The sequence below is a fragment of the Antechinus flavipes genome, chromosome 3 (assembly GCF_016432865.1).
Source record: "Antechinus flavipes isolate AdamAnt ecotype Samford, QLD, Australia chromosome 3, AdamAnt_v2, whole genome shotgun sequence".
NCBI classification, from domain to species: domain Eukaryota; kingdom Metazoa; phylum Chordata; class Mammalia; order Dasyuromorphia; family Dasyuridae; genus Antechinus; species Antechinus flavipes.
In genome coordinates, this window is record NC_067400.1 from 598,698,939 (window position 1) to 598,720,380 (window position 21,442).

Below are 21,442 nucleotides of genomic sequence, written 5' to 3' on the forward strand. Positions count from 1 at the left end.
CTTCCTAAGTCTTGATGAATGCAGTGAACTCGATGATATAGACCTTAAGTAGGACTTTATGACTGATAAAGGAGCATGCTTCCTGCTTCTTGACAGAGATAGGATGGACTAAAGCTACAGAACATAAAAAAAAATATCTTTTGTTTGTTGTTCATTTTAGTCATGTTCAATTTTTTATGGCCCCACTGGGGTTTTCTTGACATTCATGCTCAAATAATTTTACCATTTCCTTCTTCAGCTCATTTTACAGATACGGAACAAGGCAAATGGGGTTTAGTGACTTGCTCAGGGTCAGATGGTTAGTATCTGAGGCTAAATTTAAATATAGATTGATGAGTCTTTTGCTCTAGACTCAGCACTCCATCCACTGCACCATGTAGCTGCCATCTTTTCAGTTAATCATGGCCAATCTTTTTGATTTGTCTTATTTGACTATTTGTTATGGAAAAATGGAGAGAAGGGGAAGAGTCTATTCAGAGATGCGAATTAATGAGGAATGATAGAGATGCCAAAAAAAAAGCACCACTAAAACAACAAAAATACAAAGAAGAAAATGAAAGATTAAGATGTAATCCAAACCATTTTGTTAAATGTAATTTGTATACTTAAAAAAAAAAAACTCCTATTTAATAAGAGCTTATAGATTTTTATATGTTGTCTCTCTGTTTTTGGATAACTAGTGTCATGTTTAATCATGAGGTTTTTGTGCAAAAGAGCAACAGATAAAAACATTCTTAAGGATATAGGATGGACCAAGAAAACATGGAGAGAGCAATTAAGGCTTGGTCCAGAAGACAAGCTGTTGCAGTAATCTATTAGTGAAATGATGCAATCTTTTATTAGGGTAGTGGTAGTGGGGTTGAAGAGGAAGGGACAGTTATGAGAGACATCAAATCAGTGCAATTGTACTTGGTGACTGACAGGAAATACATGGAGAAAAGGGTGACTTCAGTGCTTGTTAACATGAGAGACCAGGCAGATGCAGGAGACATTTTAGGGTGGGAGGGAAAATATTGGCCAGGGACATGTTGAGGTTGAGGTGATGATGTAACATCCAAAGAGATACACAATAGATTAGTTGGGAGACAATGACTAGTGTTTGTGGGAAATGATGGTGGACATTTGGACACCCTCAACATGGAATTAACTGCTATGGGGAGAAAGGAACAATTAGATGTGTAAAGATTCTACACAATTATCAGCATGTAATTTTCCAAGAGAGCTTGAACAATAGTTAGCATGTTGTTTTTTTAAAATTTTTTTAATTCAAAGTGAGATTACAGGGAATCTGAAAATTTCTTGTACTAAATCTTTTATTGAATGAGTACCATCCAGGAAGAGACCTAGCTTTCAAGATTAAGATGACAGATTCTCTGTGTTCTGTGTTAAGAGAGCACAGGGCCTGGAATCAGGAAGACCTGAATCCAAATTTAACCACAATACTTAATAGCTGTGAGACTCTGGGCAAATTACTTAATGTTTGTCTAAGTTTACTCAACTACAAAATGGGGATATGAACAGCGACTTTAAGGGATGTTGTAAGGATTAAATGATATTTGTAAAAAGTGCTTAGCAGTGTGAAATACAGTAGGTACTTAAATGCTTATTCCTCCTTCTCCCACCCAGCACAAGTGATATCTCCTCTGGACTATCAAGTTCAGTTTTGGATGCCACAGTTGAGGAGGGACATTTGATCAATTTGTCTAGAAAAGGGCAAGCAGGATACATGTAAAAGGATCTGATTTTATCTTACAAAATCAATTGAAGGAATTTGTTAATGCTTATCAATGCTAGAGAAGCATGACTCAAGTGGGACCCATCAGTGGGATACATGTCAGGTAACGTGGAAAAGCTATCAGGTTTGCCTTGACCCCATGAATTTGCCATGTGGCAAACTTAGATCCCATTGAAGGAAGTGCAGACCCACAATGAGGGGGATGCCAAAGCATCACTGTTTCCCCACTTTGGAGGTCTTCAAGCAGAGGCTGGATGGCCACTTAGCAGGGACTCCTTTTTGGTTTATGGATTGACCAGCTGACTGTGGAGGAGCCTTCTCACTAAAGTGCCGTGATTCTTTGACAGTATTTGTGTGGGGATCACCTGGGTCTGTAAGCTTGAGTGTAAAGAGGGAAAAATGATCAGTTCCACAATGATCAGTGTGGAAGCAAGTAATGGGGATGCAGGGAAAAAGGGAGGAGGTGCAGTGAAAAGAGGGCGCATGCCACTTTGGGGACATCCCCCTCACAGGCAAGTTCCCATTTATGACCTTGCAAGAACACAGATACAAGCATTACATTCATAAACCTTTTATTCAGCACATTACAGCACGGGAGGACCCCAGTTTAGACACATGGTCAGAGACAAGCAAGGCATTCCTGGTTTAAGGCAGTAACTGGTGGACTAAATGGGGTTAGATGCCAAGGCAAAGGAAGGAGCAACAAAGTGTTGGCGTGACAACCAGGGAGTTTCTGCAAAGGTATTCGTGATATTTGGTAAACTCACAGCTGCTCCCCCACCAGAGCTGTACAAAGCACAAGTTGTTTCTACATAAAGATAAAATATTTCAGTGACAGCAGAGGAACAGACATTAAGAACACAGAACTCAACTCTCATTTGCCCTTTATGTCACAAGTTTTGTTATGTTATACGCAAAAACTGAAGCAACTTCAGAACAATGAGTATACATTATGCTGAAATCTCATTTTGGCCCTAAGATCTCCTGTGGTTATTTTGTCTATCCATATAATCTGCTGTTCAGGTCATGTATTCTAACACAGAAAGAGTATTTTTTTTTTTTTGAAGAGTAACTGATGCATGTGTGATGGATGAAATCTGAAATAACTAATAAATAAATAAATAACAGTAGCTATTTCCAAAGTAACCCTTTATTCACACAATTGGTCATGTGAAAAAGTCCAATTTCCTGTGCATCTCTCCCATGTAAAAAGTGCCAGTGGCCACCTCAAAGGACAAAAAGAAAGCATAATTTAGAAGTGTGATTTGGGAAATGGAGGGAGAACTGGGAGAAACAAAAACATACAACCAACTGTAACTGGGGCCAAGAACTATGAGTCAAAGTCATGGATAGTGTGACTAGGTGCAAAGTTGTTTCACACAAAGTTTTAGGGGACATGCCAAAAGTGGTTGATCATACTGCAGACTACCTGATAAAATACACTAGATGGAGAATATGGTGAAAGTACAGAGGAGTGAACCGGTTCCACTTCACTTCTGATTTGGCTTTTTAGGTAAAAACAAAAGCAGAAACACAGTAACTAAAGCACTTTAAAAGAGAAAAGAAAGTTTTGTGAGTCAATATAAAGTTTGAATGCAATGTTAATATTCTAATTCTTCTGGAACTCTGACTTCATTTGGAACTTTCTTAAGCTATGGCAAACATAACAGGAAAAGGCCAAGAATCTTTATTGGCATTTAACATTTTGGCAAAAATAAAAATTTTGATACTATCCACACACTATTCCAAAAGTCATGTTTTTAAAGAAATTATTTTTGGTTTAAATGATGTGTGTGTGTGCATGTGCACACATTTAACAAGTGGCAGGCTACACAGGTAGGGAAAGCAAGCATTTTACACATCCTCAGCAATGACTCAGAAGACCTTCTCTTGCCAACATTTTAAAGGTATACACTCTCATATTTCATCACTATCTGACGTAAAATACAATGAAAACATTCAGTAGTGTTTACAGAGGGTAGTGGGTTATTTGGTAAGGCATCAGAAAAATATCAAAATAAGGCACACTCTGTTCAACATGGCAGATTTGTGCTAAGTGGTAGTTTAGTTTTCTTTCAGGAAGGCACACATTGTACATCTGATTATTCATTGGTTTAAAATGTAGTTTAGAAAATATGGAATTCATGTGAAGAGGAAAGCAGGCTTGAACAAATGTTTTAAACCCTGTTTCTAGAAAGTTTATAACAATATTACTTCTAAGTCATGAAATTCTGGTTCTAAAGAAGTCCTTTTTATCAGCCCATATGGAAGTTTATCAAGGCACTGTACAAAATGTGAGTTGGGCTACTGAGATTTCTAATAATAATATGTATGTATGTATGTGTGTGTATATATGTACATATATATATGTATGTGTGAATATGCACACACACAGATATATTTGAGACAATTTCCTATAAATTGAACTTTACATTAACCAACAAAAATAATTTTGTTTTATATATAACAGTACACAAATTTGATAATACAGCAGGCTTAAGTCAAAAGACTTGATGACATTTCTCAAACCACAGGCCTGAGCTTCACTGGTTGTTCATGAAGAAACACTCCACACTAATAAACAAGGGAAAGGGATAGAAGAAAAAAAAAAATCAACATTTTTAAAGTTAATTCAAATTCATAATTTTTATCTAAAATTAATACTTCAGTTTAAATAAGTAAATTTTTGGTTACAGGTTTTGAAAATTCCATATTGGTTACACCTTCCTTACTGGTTTATCTAGACTTTAAGTAGAGCTGGTTGGAATTTTCCAAGGGAAAAAAAAAGCTCTATTCATATCACTTTTTTCTACAGGAGGAACTTACTAATATCTGCAGAATAAGAGTCCCAGGAGAGACATTTCTCTAAACAATTTCCAACTACTGGGCTAAAAATGACAATGGATTATGTCAGTCAGAGGAAGGAGATCAGCTTTAATATAAATATTCGAAAGGAGGTAGTGCTCTGTTAGATTAAAAGAGAATACCACACTGAAGAGATCAGGGGTTGACTGAAGTTGTGAAATGAGATTTAGCTAAAAGGATAAATCAAATTTAATTATACAGTAAAGTAGCACAATCATATGGTTAAATATTACTGGAGGAAATGAACTAAGAGAAGAAAAAAGGAGAGGGGAAAAGAAGGAGAGGAAACTGGGGAGGAGAGTAGGGATAGGGGATAGGGAAAAGAGAAAAGAGAGAAAAAAGAGGAAGAGGGGAGAAGAAAGTCCAAAGGAACAAGGGAGAGAGGAAGAGAAAGCGAGAGGGAATAAAGGACAAAGAAGAAAAAGGGAAGAGACTGAAAAGAATTAGAGAGTCTTTTGGATATCTGATAGGCTTTAATGATTTAAGACTTTTGGGATTTTACATTTAAACTAAAAATGACACTTTAAAGTATATTTTTTCTTATATAGCACATCCACTCACCAATGATGATGACGATGATGACAATTGCAACAGTAATCAGTATCGCCCACATCTGTAACAAAACATATTCCATTTCATATCTTCAAAAGTGTAGATTATCCTGCTTACTGAATAATACTATACAATAGTGAAATAGCCAGATAAGAGACAGATTATTTTGTTCTATTCATTGGAAAAGAAATTAAGGAAGCTAATAATTGCACGAGACGTTAAAAAAATAAATCAAAGTCCAAAGAATGAGAAAAACAAAAACAAAAACCATGAAATATCTCACTGGAAAAACCACTGACCTGGAAAAGAGATCAAGGAGAGAAAATTTAAGAATTATTGGATTACCTGAAAGCCCAAATCAAAAATGGAGCCAAGATATTGTATTTCAAGAAATTAACAAAAGAAAGTTCTCTGATATCCTAAAACTAGCTATGACTATCCACCTGAGATTCCCAAATGAAAACTTCCAGAAATTTTATAGATTCCAGAGCTCCCACGTCAAGAAGAAAACACAGCAAGCAATCACGAAGAAACAATTCAAGTATGATGGTGCCAGAGTCAGAATAACACAACATTTAGAAACTTCTTCACTAAAAGACTGAAGGGAATGGCATGTGGTTTTTGAGAGGACAAAGAAGCTAGGATTACAACCAAGAACCCCCTCTCTACACAGCTGAGTGTAATCCTTCAGGGAGAAAAAGTAGTCATTTCATGGTATAGAGCATTTCTGATAAATAGACTGTGGATTTCTAAGTTACACAGGATCTTGTTCTGGTCTCATTATTATCTCTCTGGGGATCACCAAACTCATATTCCTGGTTCTCCATCTGAGGAAAGCATTACTACTTCATCTGGGTGAAAACTTTCTAAACAAGCAGATGTAAAGGACCCCAAATCTTATAAGGGCACATTTGATCTTCTGTAAAAAAGTATATTGGTCTTCTCTGACCACTGCATTTTGTGGCTATTTTCTAATCTTCTGCCAAGCATGCTATCGGTCTGAGAAGTCCAGCCTTAACATGGGCTATGTCTCCTATGCCTACATTTCTGCCAGATTCCCTGAATTTGGGTATGGCTTTAGATACCTAATTCTGTATAAGCCTGACTTTGGGGAATTCTTATTAATATGGAGGGACAGAAAAAACAATGACATCTAACACTCACATAGTATGAAAATGTATAAAATATCTTTCTCTCCACAATCCTGTGAGGCTGAGAGGAAATGTTCCCAGAAGCAACATTCCATGTGATCTAATCTCCCTCCTTCCCCTTTAACAGATGAAGACGCTGAGGATGAAAGAAGGGCTATGATTTGCCCTCAGCATCCTCTGAATGCTCTGGCGTACACTACATTATGCCATCTGTTTTTAAACACTTTTTTGAGGATCAGAGAACTCAGAACTGGACTAGATCTCAATGATCCTTGACTCAAAGCTCCTGATTTGACAGATGAAGAAAACAAAGTTCAGAAAGTCATTTGTCCAATCTGTTCCCTGAAGGCTCCAGCAGGGCCTTTGCATTCCAAAGGCCGGTATTTATCATGATTCCAGGTGCCCAGGAAGCTCATCTCTGGGAGTACAGACTCTACAAATAGAAGCCTTCTTTTCTGGACAACCAGACTCATGATGGCCAGATGCCTGTGTATTTAAATTCACAAAAACCTCACTAAGCCCAAATCACCCTGAGTGAAGGACAGGATCTGTGAAGAGAAAGTTGTCATCACCTTGCAGTTCTTCCACCAGTACTTCCTCTTCAATTTGGCCGCACTTGTCTCAAATTGGGAAGCCCCTGCTTGCAGCGCATCGGCACGGTCATCCAACTCAGAAAGTTTCTGATCTCGCTCCAGAACTTTGTCCACATTGACTCGCATAATGTCCACTACCTAAATCAAGAGGTTCATAAAAGTTAAATAAAGAAGGGAATGGAATTTTCCAAGGAAATCAAATTGTTGCATTTCCCCTCCCAAATTTTTCCCCTAGGGCCCCAACTAAATTTCCAAAGCAAAGAATAACTACAATGTAGTTATTCTACAATGTTATAATTAAAAAGGAACAGTGATATAACAGAATTAAAATGAGTTTCTGAGAAACTGTGATTTTTCAGAATTTACTAGAAGACCATTAAATCTTCCTACAATTGCAGCAATTAAAACTGAATTGATGTGGACCTTGAAATAATGTGCCATTTCTTATTTTGTAAGTATCCAGAGGATTTTGAAAAAAAAAATACTGTTTTCTAACATTTCCACCTACAGGTGCTTAACAGAAAATAATTCCCTCCTGTAATTTATAGAGCAAATAAGTTGTCTGATCTTGCCTGTCTCTCAGTGTTTTTTTGGTCCTGCAAAGGACCGAGAAACTTTCCCTTCAGGCAGCTTGTAAAAAAACAGCTATGATTCTAACACACCCAATTCTAAATACAATTTAAGGTTTGTTATTTTGATAAAATCAAATATGAAAGATTCTGAAAACTTTAGTAATTGCTATCTTCACTAGAACTTTAAAGATTGGCAAAGGCACTTTATATGCCTTTATAAATATAAATAGGCACAAGATCTCCACAAACTACCCCATTTTATAAATGAGCAAACTGAGGTTCCCAAAAGAAGAAAGGACATTAGTGTGGTCACAGAGCAATTAGTACCTGAAACAGGTCCAACACTCTTCCTAGTATATGCCTAGATAGTACATATCAGTGCTGAGCAATAAGCAAGTGTCTTTTCTGGAATTTCTCCTGAGTAACTAGTTAGCGTCATGGCCCATCCTGTCCCCAAACCCCTGCAATATGTGGTACAGTTCCAGGTACACATAAATAAGTCCCATAGCTCAGTGGTTCCATTATAAATTCAATGTAGTTTAACGTTGAACAGACCAAAGACAATCTGAAAGTATTGTCAACAAGACTTTTTAAAAACCTGTAAACTCTAATCAATTTTGATTGTCCTATAACACTGGGAAGAAATTTATATTTCATTTAGTCAGCCTCTCAATTAGGACAGGTAAAAATTCAAGTGTGGAGGCCAGTAGCTCATTTTATATATATTTATTTACATGTTTCTCCCCCATTAGATTGCAAGCTCCATAAGGACTTTTTTTTTGCCATTTTTTTGTATTTCTAGTATTTAGCAGTGTCTGGCACTTAATAAATGTTTATTGATTGACTGACGGCATATACTTGAAAAGCAACTTGTGTCCTCACAGGAGTAGCAGCAAGTTAAAAGTGTCTATGATATCTATAAACCTAATCTTTACAACACTCTAGTGGGTGTGGCCCAACTTGGCAGAAAACTTTCTGAGAATTTTTTTAAAAAGCAAAGTTTAATTTATGGCCATACATGTATTCATTCTAATTAGGGAGTGTCTGACTTGTGCCCAGATCAGAGCTGTTACAGCTAAGGAGGTGGTTATCTATGACCTTTTTGCATTATACTTTTCAATTCAAGTCCAGAGTGCCTACAGTTTATAGTTAATGACTAATCTTTCCCATCTCTGTAGTTAGAAGTTATGGGTTTACAAGGACCCAAAGCCATACCTCATCTACTTGATTTTGTGCTTGCTGAAGTCGGCGATTACTGCCAGAGGCAGCACCAGGAGGAGGAGGCCCACTTGTAGACCTGCAACATACAAAATTATAACCATCAGCAAATTATAACACATTTTCTAAAGAAATTTATATCGAAGAATATAATTAGGTACCAGCTAGTGCAAATAATGAATCCTTTGAAGCAGTTGTATTTAGTTGAATTCAGCCATATGGAAATATACAGTACAAATCTAAATTGAGACCTAGGTATAGATGAGATCTTCTGACTTCTTAGCACAACACAGTAAAGAGAACTACAATGGAATAATAGCTTCCTTAAGTTTTTCTTTTAAACATAATCTTTTTGACAGTAACAAAGTGAGCTTCTTCTAAATCCTTTTACTTCCTTTGAAATTTCCCAACATTTCCCAGATACCGTGAATTATGTCCCCCAGAGGATTCAACATATTCTGCTCTGTACCATTATTAAATATATATATATATGTATATACACTGCTTCTAAATTCCTATTTTCAGAAGCTAATATAATTTCTTAAATAGTAGCTGACATTTAGTTGGCACTCTGAGGTTTGCAAAGATTTTGCTGTACATTATTTTATCTGACCATTACAATAACCCAATGGTGTAAGTAGGGCCTAAAAGTATTCTCCCTTTTTTGCTGATGAGGAAATTGGGCTTCTTTAGAAAATCGAGGTCAGCTAGTGTTAGAGGTAGGGTACTCAGTTTTTTATGACTAATCTAGTACAAGCCAAGTCAATAAGCATTTATTAAGCACCTAGTAGGGCCAGGCACTGTGTTAAATGCTGGAGATAAAAAGACAAAAACAGAATTTGTCCTCAAGGCCTAGTGAGAGGAGACAATATGTGAGCAAGGATGTAGAAATCAGACATTGATAATGAAGGCACTGGATTGTAGAGTATGTGGATGTTAAAATGGTATATAAAGACTGGAAAACTAAGAAAGCTCTAAGTTATTAAGAATTTTAAAAGCCAGACAGAGGATTTCTAATTTGATTCCAGAGGCAATAAGGAACCACTGGAGTTTACTGTATAGAGAAGTGACATGGTCCAATTTGTGACTTAGGAAGGTCACCGACAACTGAGGAGACAATAATTTGGAAGGGAGACATGTGAAACAGAAATCAATCAGAACGCTGTGTAGGTGTGAGATGAAGAGGGTCTGCGTCAGGGCAAGAGCAGTGCCATAGGAGAGAAGGGGACATGTTCAGAGAGATGTGATAAAAATAAAATCACCAGAACATAACATAGGGAAAGCTAAATGATTTTAATTCTGAACAAGAAAATCAATTCATATAAGTTCAGGGTACCTTCATAGTTAAGTCTCTCCCTTTCACCTCATTCCCATTAGGGAAATAGCAGCGTTCATCTGTCTCTGAATCTAATTTTCAGGAATCAAAGCAGTGCTCTGAATTTATTTATCCTTTAAGGTCAAGCTCAAATCTTAATTTTTTCATGAATTCAATTCAATAAATGTTTCATTAAGCCCTTGCTTGTATGAGTAAAGTACATGAGTTAAGGTGCTTAGCGATTTAGGGATACAAAGCCAAGAAAGTATTCAACCTCAAGAACTGTTCTACTGGAGGCAGAGATCCATCACACAAACATAAATCTTATGTATTACATAAGGTAATAGAAAGTAATTGCAAAAAAAAAAAAAAATTGTCAAAAATGGGGAAGGATAGACTCAGAAAATTCTGTTCTAAAAAGTGGCACCAGAATGCTGCTTTGAAGGAAATAATATTCCTTGACTATTATAACCTGGAGTAAATACTTTTTATTATCATTTCAGATGATATCTGATCATAGGCAGCCGTGTAAGGTTAATTTTGTATTGTTTTTCCAACTGGAATTTAAATTCTTTGAAAGCCGATGTCAGCTTTCTAATTGATTGTATGGTGGTAATGCTTAACATTACCTTGTACATATAGGTGAGCAGATAGGTCTGGAGTCAGGAAGCTGGAAGGACAAGTCTGCCCTAAACAAGTGCTAACTGAGTGACCCTGGGAAAGTCACTTACCCCCTCTGCCTCAGTTTTCTTATCTGTAAAATGAACTAGAGAAGAAAATAGCGAATTCCTCCAGAGTTTTTTGCCAAGAAAACTCCCACTGGGGTCAGGGAGAGTCAGACACAACTGAACAACATAGTTCTCATAATTGGGGCAGCCAATCATGGATGGATCAAAAAGATCTGACTTTACATCCTGCCTCAGATCCTCACTAGCTGCTAACTCCTGTTTGCCCCAAAGTTCCTCAAGAGTAAAATGGGTCTAATAACAGCATTTACTTTCTGGGCATCAACAGCTCTTCCGATTTCCTTTTGGAGGAAGACACCCTCTTCCCCAGAAGTGAGCAGACCCTGATTCTACCTCCCTCGGACCCACTGCTTCCTTTTACCCACGGGATTCCACGTGTGGTCGGCTTGGGCTCGGGAAACACCAAACAGTCCCATTCTGGAGCGCACTTACACGAGATCCCCTCAACCCTAAGTCAAATTCCTTCAAGCGAGTACTCCCGGGTAGAATTTGGGGCCAAATACATGGCCGCGGGGAGAAATCTTTGGCCTGCCCAGCGGCGGGAAGTGTCTGCAGACACCGGGAGGCTCGGACTGGGGCCAAACCCTCAGACCCTCCACGCTGACAGAAGCCCAAGTTGGAGCCCCACTTTCCGCCTCCGTAAAATGGGCCCATAGAACACACTCCCCCCCAGCTCCCACTTCCACAGGTGGTCTTGAGGCCCCTGAATTCAGAGCGCTGGGAAATCCACTCATAAGACTCTACCCAAGAGTCAGCTGCTTCTGAATGCTCGGCCATTATTATTATTATTGCTGCTCTCCACCTTCTAAAGCGGAAAGGGTGGGGGGCCCCACAGCAGGAAGGCGGGGCGGGCCGGACCTGGAGCAAGGGGTGGGTCACACAAACACACATATAAGTGGCAGCTAGGGGTGCGCTGGGGGTCCCCAAGTCCCGCCTTCCCTCCTCCGGTAAGTCTCCCCCAACCCCATTTAATTACGTCCCCGGCCGGTGGGAACACAGGGCTTCGCCCGTTCCCTCTCTTAGACGGTAAGCCCCTTGAGGGCAGGGCCTGCCTTGGGTGTCTTTTGATATCCCCAGAGTTCAGAATATAGCTGGCACACAGTAGGAATATAATAAGTGCTCGTGGATTTCAAGCGAGCTGGGGCGTCCCCCGCACCTGGGGGAGGCCCCCCAGTCACACGAGAAGGCCACGCCCCGGCCGCGGGGGCGGGCCCGGAGGCAGCCCCGGAGCCCCGGCGCACCCCACCCACAGTCTTGTCTTGCGTACACGGCACGGCACTCACATCTCGGCGGCTGGCCCCGGCGTCGGGAACGAAATGGCTTCGGCGGGATCGGCGGGGCCTTGGGGCTCGGAGAGTGAGCGGCTCACGGGAACGCAGATTCCGTCGCCTGCTTCCCTGACTGACTGGCAGGCGGGGCGCGGCTGCTGACACACAACCGGGAGGGGGCGGAGCCTGGAGGTGAGGCGTACTCACGTACGTACGTCTATTCGTACGCCCGCACGGGAGAGGAAGCGGGGTTAAGCGCATGCGCTTGCGAGGGCGCAGCTCTCCCTGAGGAAGTCGGAAAGGGCGGAGTCTAGGGGCGCGCGCGCACGCTCTGCGAGCACGCCCACGCTCTTAGGGCGCGCGTACATCCCGATTAACGGATTCAACGGTTTCCAACGAGAGGTGCCGCCGCTCGAGGCGCTATGACTGACAGAACAGAGGAAGAGGGAGAGGGGTGATGACCGCTGTCTGTGCCCTCCCTCCCGCTTTCCTCCGTCTGCCCCACAGAGCTTTCTTTCACTCTCTGGGTTTTCTTTTTTTCCCCCTTTTCTGGTTGAATTTATTTGGACACTTGTAGGAAAACGCGGGGACGGGCGGCCTCGGTGCCGGGCCCTGAGCTCAACAGGGGGAAAGGAAGTAGCCTGGGTAAGTGAGGGCGGGGGCAGCGCCTTAATAGACCTCCCGGCCTCTGCGCGGACACGCTGGGGGCGGAGAGGAGAGCCAGAGCCCAAGTTTCCTGGGCTGTGTGTGCGCATGCGCGCTGCTATCCCGGACTGCCCCAGGATACTCCACGTCTCACGTGAGGGGCGCGGCAACTCGCGCCCTACGTTAGGGCCCGCCCAAGAAGGCGGGCAACAGACTCCCATGAAAATGGTTTGTAAGATTGGCGATATTATGAAAAGTACAAGTACTGCCAGACAGATATTAATGTTTTCCTGACCCTTTATTAGGATGCTATTTAAGTGCAGGTGCAGGCTGCTTTTTTAAAGCACAGTGTGCTTCATCTGTGCTTTTTAAAAGTAATTCCTAAATGAATATACAAGTTGGAGCTGAGATTACATGTTTAACATGTGCCTTCACGTTGAGTCATAAATAAAAAGTACAAGTCTCACCTGAGCTGAAGCACATCAAAATTTCAGTCGCACAAGGTCCGGCTCCCGTGGTGACTGAGCAAGTAACATTTCCCATCTGAATCTGAATTTTCTTAAAAAATAAGGCGATTACTTTAGCCTGGGGTCGAGAACTCTAGTCCAGCCAAGAATAGTCTTTACATTTTAAAATAAAAGTTTTACTGTATGTAAAAATGTAATAAGCAAACCAAACATAATCTTAGCTCTTCTAGCAGGTGTAATTTGGCTGTCTGGCCATAGTTTGCAGACTTTTTGCTCTAGGTGATTCCTTAAAGCTCAACATTGTCATCTGTGTTCTGTTTACTGCAATTTACTGAGCGTTGATCTTGCTTATGGCCAGAACCAGCTTGCTGGGCTGATCACTAGAGATGCCTTCAGACTATAGAATAGTTGGAGACCTGACTGACAGCCGTGTAACTTTAGAAAGAAAACAAGTGCTTGAGGAACTGAAATAATAAAATTGATTTTGTGTCTTTTAATTGATTTTTGCAATGAATTAATTTTGTCTATTAAGTGTAAATCATGGTTCTTGTTTCTGAACTTTCTTTGCTTTCCTTGGGGGATGCAAGTACATACCAAGGAGTCTGATCTAATATCTTTACGTCACCAAGCTATCTTTCTAGGATGTCTGGTTTGTTATCCAAAGGTCCACGTTCTTTAATCTTGCAGGTGTATTTAAACAATGAATATTCCTTAATCACAGGAGGGGAGGGAAGGGGTTGTTGCTAGCCCCTCATTCCTAATTTCCATCCAATCATATTGATTTTGCTATTCATGATGCTGAACTCTTGTAAATAATCATAATTTGTTTCCTGCCTATGGAGTCCTGTTCTTTGTTCTGTCCTCCTCCGAAACCTACAAAAGAACTATCTCTCATTGTCGGAAGGTTTCTTAGCTTGGCAGAGAAAGTTAAAATCCCACATATTGGTAAATTCACACTTATAAATTGATCATGTTCAGAAATTTTTGTCTTGGAAGGCTATGCTGGCAAATTGGGACCTTTATGTGAAATTTGAAGGGTGAGTAGAATTTGAATAAGCAGAGGGGAGTAAAAGTCTTTAGAACCTTGCAAGCAAAAGTAGAGAGGCAAGAACAAGAATAGTGAGGACATTTGACAGGAAGAGGGTACATTTAGGGGGAGTAAATAAATTAGATGGAATAAGGACAAATTTTGGAGGATCTCAAAGCTAAGAAGAATTTGGATTTGAGTTGGTAATAGGAAATCAATATAGGTTTGTGAGCGGGTGAATAACTTCATAGATGCAGTTTTTAAGGAAGGTCTTCCACTAAATCCTTGTGTCTTGGTTGTGGATTTCTGAAAGCTATGTAAATGAAACTTAGGTTCTGGGAAATCCTTTCAAACCAGAAAGGCTCTGAATACTGTCCTTTTGATAGACTGTTCTCAGTCCAACAGTCCTATGAAATTTGGAGAGACTTATTAACAGATTGTTAATAAAATAAAATAAAAGAGAAGTATTCTGGAGCCTGGCTAGGGGGCCATTTGTTAAAATGTCAGTGACCATTTACATCTCAACAAGATTGTTGATTCCTGGACTCAAGAAAGTGATGCAGAAAATGTTTTGTCAGAATACATGTCTCACTTAACATTTCCTAGTTGTGTGACCCTGGGCAAGTCACTTAACCCGAATTGCCTCAGCAAAAAAACCATGTCTTCTCTCCCCCCAAATTAAAACAACAAAGGGATATTAAACATTTAGTTGCACATCACAGGAACTGGGCTAAATAAGGGGATTAGACTAAAGGGAACCTCCAAAGTTCCTTCCAGCAATAGATCTATGATTCTGTTTGAAAGAAGATTTTGTGTGTTTGTGTCCATAACCACTCTTGGAAGCAGTTGAGTTGTGCTCTGTATCTGTGGATATCTGTGTATCTGTGTGATATTAATGAAATCCTAGGTTGGAGTAGAATAGATTGAAAAAAAGGAAGAGGCTCTTGAGGAGAGACTAGTTCTTGTTGCATTAATTCATGTGGGAAAAGTGAAGAGAGCTAGACTAATATTCGGGCAGTGGGGATGGAGGGACTTTCAACAGTTTGGAAGATTGGCACTAATGACTCAGAAGGCTTCATAATTACATGTTTTTTATTCAGTTTGGAATTTAAAGTCCAAAGATTTTGCTCTCTCTTATCCTTTTAAGTAACTTATTTGAAAATTGAGTAGAATATTCCTGAGATGTACATTGGAGGGCCTGTGTGACTCATTCATTAGAGATAGATAAATTTTGGACACAAATTTTGTTTTTTAAAATGTATGTACTTGAAAAGACATGAAATTAAGTAAAATATGCTTGTTTTAAATGGCTGAGAAATTTAAATTAAGAACAAAACACACCACACTTAGTATGGGGAAATTTTCTTCATTTTTAATTTACAGCAGAAAGAATATAAAGCATTCAGAAAACATTTTCCATATTTTAAGGGCAATTCAAAACATTTTGCATGGTTCCAGCAGCTGAGTTCTTCAACAGATCCATTGATTCAGTGATGCTTTACATGCACAATTACAAAAATAAAACTTACAAAAAAGGAGACATCTAGACTAGTTTTACATGCAAGTCTTGGGGACCCCCCGTTGGGCGCCAACTACTGTGTGGAACTGCCATAAGCGACCGTGCAACCATAGAGGGGGTTCATGTTATAGTCTTTATTTCGTTCACACAGTACAGCTGATTTCAAATGTGTAATAATAGCAATTAAATTTTCAGGAGACAGAATAATATTAGCTATTAATTTTTTATAATGAAATCCTACTCCTGGCACTTGGGAATTCAGATTATCCAAGAAAGCTGCGCTTACCTATCATCTTATACTCAAAACTATGATCCACAACCAAGAAAAGGGCGATCAGAAATGCATTATTTCAGTGGAAGTGCATTTTTAGTTAACTCAGTGGTCAATGTTATATAGGTGGGTTATTCAGTAGGAATTAAACCTACTTTCTCTTCCCTTTACGAAGACCCTCTGAGTTGGAAGAGTGACATTAAGTATTTCTATATCTTACTGAGTCTTCTATCTTGTCCATCTAATAATGTATGTGAAACTTTTTTATTTTTTGTAGAAATGTGAGGGTTAAAACAAATCCACTGAGGTCATTACTCTTGTTAAAAAGATCCATTCTTTTCATTATAATAAATGGAATAAACATGTCTAAATTCTTTCAGTTGTTTTAATACAGGACATTTCAAAAGATCTGGCCTTCACATTCTATTCCCATTTGTGTGTGCAATTATGTATATGTGTGTATGAGTGTATAATACTCAATGTTCTCCTACAGGCCCAATTTTGTAAAATAATAGATGTTTTGGGATTGCCACAGCTGCAGCATGAGCCACACACTTAAAAAAAAATTGAGTTAGGTCAGTTTACAAATGTACAGGTGGCTGTTCATTGTGGGACTGTCACTGTTGTCAGAGCTGATCACGAGCAGTAAGACATATACTGTACAGTAATTCAAGGTTGGCAGTGAAAGGAAGTAATTAAAAAACAAGTACAATTATAGAAAAGGCACCAAGAGCACTGACCCCAGTTTTTACCCCAATCCTTTTGTATATACCTTCCTTCCAAAGACACCAGTTTAAAAGCTTCTTATTTGTGAATATTTTTAGGCTTCACAACAAGCCTTGCATTTTAACTTACAGTTGATGGCCCAAATCAAGTAAGAACAAAACTAATTGTCATTAACTTTACACCAACTGATCTTCAGACTTAGCTTGGAAATTTTAAACTGGTATCAGCAAATACTAACTTACCCTCTCTTAATTTAACATTAATAGTTTCTATTTTTTTTAAAGTATCTGATTTCTTTGGCTCCTCATTATGTGGAAATAGTAATATACCATGACACCCCTACAAGACCAGTTTGCATCATTTTAATTTTTAATTTTTAATTTTTTTGTGCAATTTTTATTACATTTTCTGACTTCCAGCAGGAGATATGAAAATGTGAAACATATTTTTCTACTTTCAGACTATGTCTTTTTTTTTTTTTTTTTTTCAGTTTATGTTCATTCTAAGTGTTCTTTATTGGAGTGAGTGGATGGTGTTAAGCTATATACTGGTTTTTCTTATGATTATCTGCTTTGCAAAATTAACTTAATTTTCTTAAGCAATATTAGCATTCACATTACTTGGCACCATTGGCAAAAAAAAGTTAAAGTAAAATTAAATAAACTCCTGGTAGCCAAAATTAAATGTAAACATATCCTTTTTTTTTTTAAATTTTTTTTTTAGTAATGTTACTCTGCCTTTTTTTCCTAAGTCTAAATACAGTAGCTCTTTTTTTTTTTTGCAGTTTAGTCATGCTTTAGCAAAATGTTCTTCTAAAGAACATTTAAAATAAAGTACTCTTATAGTGAAATAAAGTTTTTGTTTCATTTTACAGACCATAGCCACTAATGCTTTGCTTTTTTTCATTTCTTTTTTTCTTGAATTCATGCACATATCTCTGTTTTAATATATACAATATGTACAAACAATACATCCACACTTTTCTCGCTCATTCAGACAAAACTATACAAATAATAATTTTATCTTGCCATGTTATTGACCCTTTGTGAATAAAATATTTAGTAATTAATCAATATAATCCCTTTCAAATAGTATTTCTCATTTTCCATTTCTACTTTCTATATATACAGAAACTGCTCATTTTTGATGAAATATCGCCAAAATATGGAATTTACTGGCCAGAACGCAGCACCACACTGATCTTTTAAGTGGCATAATGTCCAGGCAATGTTTATGGTTCCTCAGAATGACTAAGAATTTCCAAGGTTACTACAAAAAAAAAAAAAAAAAAAAAAAAAAAAAGCTACATGCTTGACTAATTATTCTACATAACTTTCATCTCCCATGAAAGTAAGGCAAAAAATAAAGTGCTGGACATGAGAAAAAGTACATGGTGACTGATAGACTTTGCAGGTTCTAGGAAAAAACCATACACACACAAGAAACTTTCAAATTTTCCTTAAGCTGTACTTCCTTATTTCCCATGCATTACCCGTTTGCTTCACACAATCACCCCTCTGCAAATTTCCACAAGACATTAAAAACCTGCAGATTTAAAAAGTTGCATTAAGTGTGCTGTAGAGAGATTAAAAAAAAAAATCGAAGAGCAAAGAAAATGAGAACACACGGACCCAATAAAGATTTGTACGATCTAAGCCCTCCACCAAGAATCCCAAAGATTCAGCTTCTTGGAAATGATTGACAGGTGCAGGAATAGCATTTTCTCTGTTGCTCGTGCATTCCCACCTTTAACTATATTTTTGGTATAATGTTTGTCCAGTTCCACACGATGTTTGAATACAGCCCTAGATGAGGATAACCATTTCTTTCTGAGAGAAGGAAGCCTCTCACAGATTCCTCCTGGTGTCTTGTTCTCCCATGATCCAACAGAAGATTGAGTTCCAAGATGTCTTGCTGAACAAATTAAAAGTTGTCCATGAAAGTGCAAATGCAATGACCAAAACATTACTGTTAAAATCCTGCAGTTGAGTTTCCGCAAACTGCAGTGGGTTTTGTTTGTTTTGTTTTGTTTTGTTGTTGTTGCATGTCTCTGCTAAAAACAGAAAATGAAAACAGTCTGAAAAGCAATGTCACATTGCTACGGGATGCTGCTGCTGCTGCGGGTCTTCAAGTTCCTTGGCCTTTTTCAATTCTTTCACTCTGAAAAAACAAGAGATTGCTTTGTAGTGTCACTGCTTGCAAAGGAAGAAAGACTCTCCTAAACATCCCTTCTACTATGAAGCACACCCCAAGGCATGGCAAAGAGTCAATGGCAAAAAAAAAAAAGAAGAAAAAGAAAAGAAAAAAAAGCGTTTGTTAGAGACCTGGGAGACGCAGGGGACCTCTGAACTGCTAGAAAATAAGAAAAAGACACTGAGAAGGAAGAAATGTTTCACAAGCTGATTTCATGATTCCATGGTTATGAATAAGCACTGCTTTGATTTTACATTCTAGGAACACAGTAAAACCAGATTCCATTATTCTATTACACCAGATAGGAGGGTATAATGTATTGAAACTGGAAAAACAGAACCAGCAGCTCTTCCAACTGGTTTAATTGACTAACATCAATATCGCAGAATCCCATGAAGTTGTTCTACATAGTTTTATAAGTTGGGGAACTGAACAGATATAATTTATTCAGCTTTTATGGCTCTAGATACTGATAGGATTTCACTGATAGGATTTTATGGCTCTAGATACTGATAGGATTTCACTGATAGGATTTTTCTAATTTTGTAAAATTTTGAACTTGGTCACATCATTACATAATCTTATTTTTTGGTGTTTTATTATAAGTAAACTTATAACACAATTTTTGTGCATATATCAGAGCTTTAATAAATTGAAGGAATTGAATTTGTATCTTGGTTTAAGTGTATATAACATTATAATGCTATTTTGCCTCTTTCAGATTTTTCTTTTTTTTTGGTGAGGCATTTGGGGTTAAGTCACACAGCTAAGGAGAAGTATTAAGTGTCTGAGGCCAGATTTGAACTCAGGTCCTCCTGACTTTCGGGCTGGTGCTATATCTACTGTACCACCTAGCTGGCCCTGAAGTCTGACAGATTCTCAAAGTTCTCTCAAAAAGTTATTTTTTTCAGGTGAAATATTTTAAACACATGAGTGTGATTGAAAGAAATTAAATAGTGAACCTTTTGTAGCAGTTCACTTTTGAATTTTGCATTGTTAACCACTAATTTATTACTTTGCAATTCCTTCTCTAGGCCTCAATTTCTAAAGCTATAAAATGGGGTTGTATTATTTGATTGCTAAAATCCTTTCCAGCTCTAATCTTTAATCTAGATTTTGATTTTTTTGTGATATAGTTTTCTTGAAGTGGGGATATAACTATAGATTATAGAAAAACAAGCTGAGATTTTGAGAATTAGTAGAAACTTTTCTTTCCCATTAGCCTTTATCATTCTCCTGTTTTCTCATACTTAAAAAGATACCTTAGTCATCTCATATTTAAAGATACCTTAGTCAGTTCCTCCAGAGCTCATAGATAGGTAATAACAAAATAGTAAAGAATAGTACCAGAGTAAAATAACAATTTAAAAAATATTAATTGCATTTTGAATTTTTAATGGAATAACTTAAAATACATAGGAAAGCTCACCATTACAGGGTTTAGAGAACCTCTTCTGCCAAGGTCCCTTTGTATTTTTATGACATCACTCATGGGCCATACAAAATTATCAACTTATAGAACTCAAGTGGTAGATTGTTGTACCTAGCTTTCAGTTCATCATTACCTGTAGTTAATTGTCATAGCAAATGTTTTTGGTAGGCCTTATGTAGCCAGGGAGCCCCAATGTTCCCCATGAGGTGAATAATCATGTAATTTGCCAGTTTTATAAATTTTTTAATACTAGATTTGCTTAGAGGACAACTACACAGAGATCACTTATCAGAAATGGACTAGAATTTTAAAGTATTGGTTTCTATTTTTGTGTTTCTTTATAATTTAAATGGCATAGAAGTAATTCTTTCTGATCTGTGGTTAATCAAAGAAAAGAAAGGAAAGGTTAGAAAAGTAAAAAAAAAAAAATACTAGTGATATGATTCTATAATCTGAAATGGGACCATGTGTGTCGATTTTAAAAAATCTATCTGAATGTCATATTATTGCAAGAGAAAATACTATTTAGAAACACATACCTAAATCTATCTGCTAAAATTCTACTCCTAGGGTACACTCTTAAAGTGGTTCAGCAGAGTACCAAATCTAACAAGATTCTACCAAATCCGAAAGGTTTTGAGTAACAGCAGCAAAATGACCTGTGTCTGTCATCAGATGACTAGTTTACCATGACCCCAGATGGTTGGTCCTAAGACCTTCTAGTAAGGGATAGCAGGATTATAATCTGCATCAGTGGACAAAGTACCCACATTGATAAGATTGTAGATCCTTAAGTATTGAAATACAGTTAAATTAATACATATGTATTTTCCTGGCACAAGAGCATATCATACATCCTGCTCAAATTTTGGAACTGGTAACTACTAAGTTCTTCAGAAGTAATTTAATTCAATTAGTGACTTGTTACATTACATTTGTAAAATTCATAAAGCTGTAAAAATGCTTTTTTTGGGGGTAACAATTGTAAGAGGTAGTGTGTATATTGAATCCATTATTACAGATGAAGAAACTGAGGCTTAGGTAAGTTTACTTGTCCAGTCACACATTGAATAAATGTCACAACCAGAATTCAAACTTAGATCTCCTGATTTCAAGTGCAGTGGCCTTTCTAGCCTACCACTCTTCT

At 38.0% G+C, this 21,442-nt stretch overlaps 2 protein-coding genes across 14 annotated transcripts in view; both read right to left on the reverse strand.

Moving 5' to 3' along the window:
- Nucleotides 1-2,290: 2,290 nt before the first annotated feature.
- Nucleotides 2,291-12,219, reverse strand: VAMP3 (vesicle associated membrane protein 3). Its single transcript, XM_051988665.1, has 5 exons — nt 12,031-12,219; nt 8,684-8,765; nt 6,876-7,034; nt 5,162-5,213; nt 2,291-4,309 (listed from the first exon to the last, which is right to left on the reverse strand). Coding segments are annotated over exons 1-5 (315 nt in total). The 5' UTR covers nt 12,033-12,219; the 3' UTR covers nt 2,291-4,289.
- A 3,285-nt stretch (nt 12,220-15,504) lies between these two features.
- CAMTA1 (calmodulin binding transcription activator 1) overlaps nt 15,505-21,442 on the reverse strand; it is a 1,246,754-nt gene continuing 1,240,816 nt past the window's right edge. For all 13 annotated transcript variants that reach the window (XM_051988655.1, XM_051988653.1, XM_051988652.1 and 10 more), the window contains one exon: nt 15,505-18,830. In XM_051988655.1, the coding sequence (XP_051844615.1) occupies nt 18,761-18,830 (70 nt within the window). In that variant the 3' untranslated portion in view covers nt 15,505-18,760. The remainder of the gene's footprint in view (nt 18,831-21,442) is intronic.

Coding starts and splice junctions, on each gene's coding strand:
- VAMP3 (XM_051988665.1), bottom strand. Junction 7,035..8,683: donor CACAAAATCAAGTAGATGAG/GTATGGCTTTGG, acceptor CTCTTGATTTAG/GTAGTGGACATTATGCGAGT. Junction 4,310..5,161: donor CATCATCGTCATCATCATTG/GTGAGTGGATGT, acceptor CTTGTTTATTAG/TGTGGAGTGTTTCTTCATGA.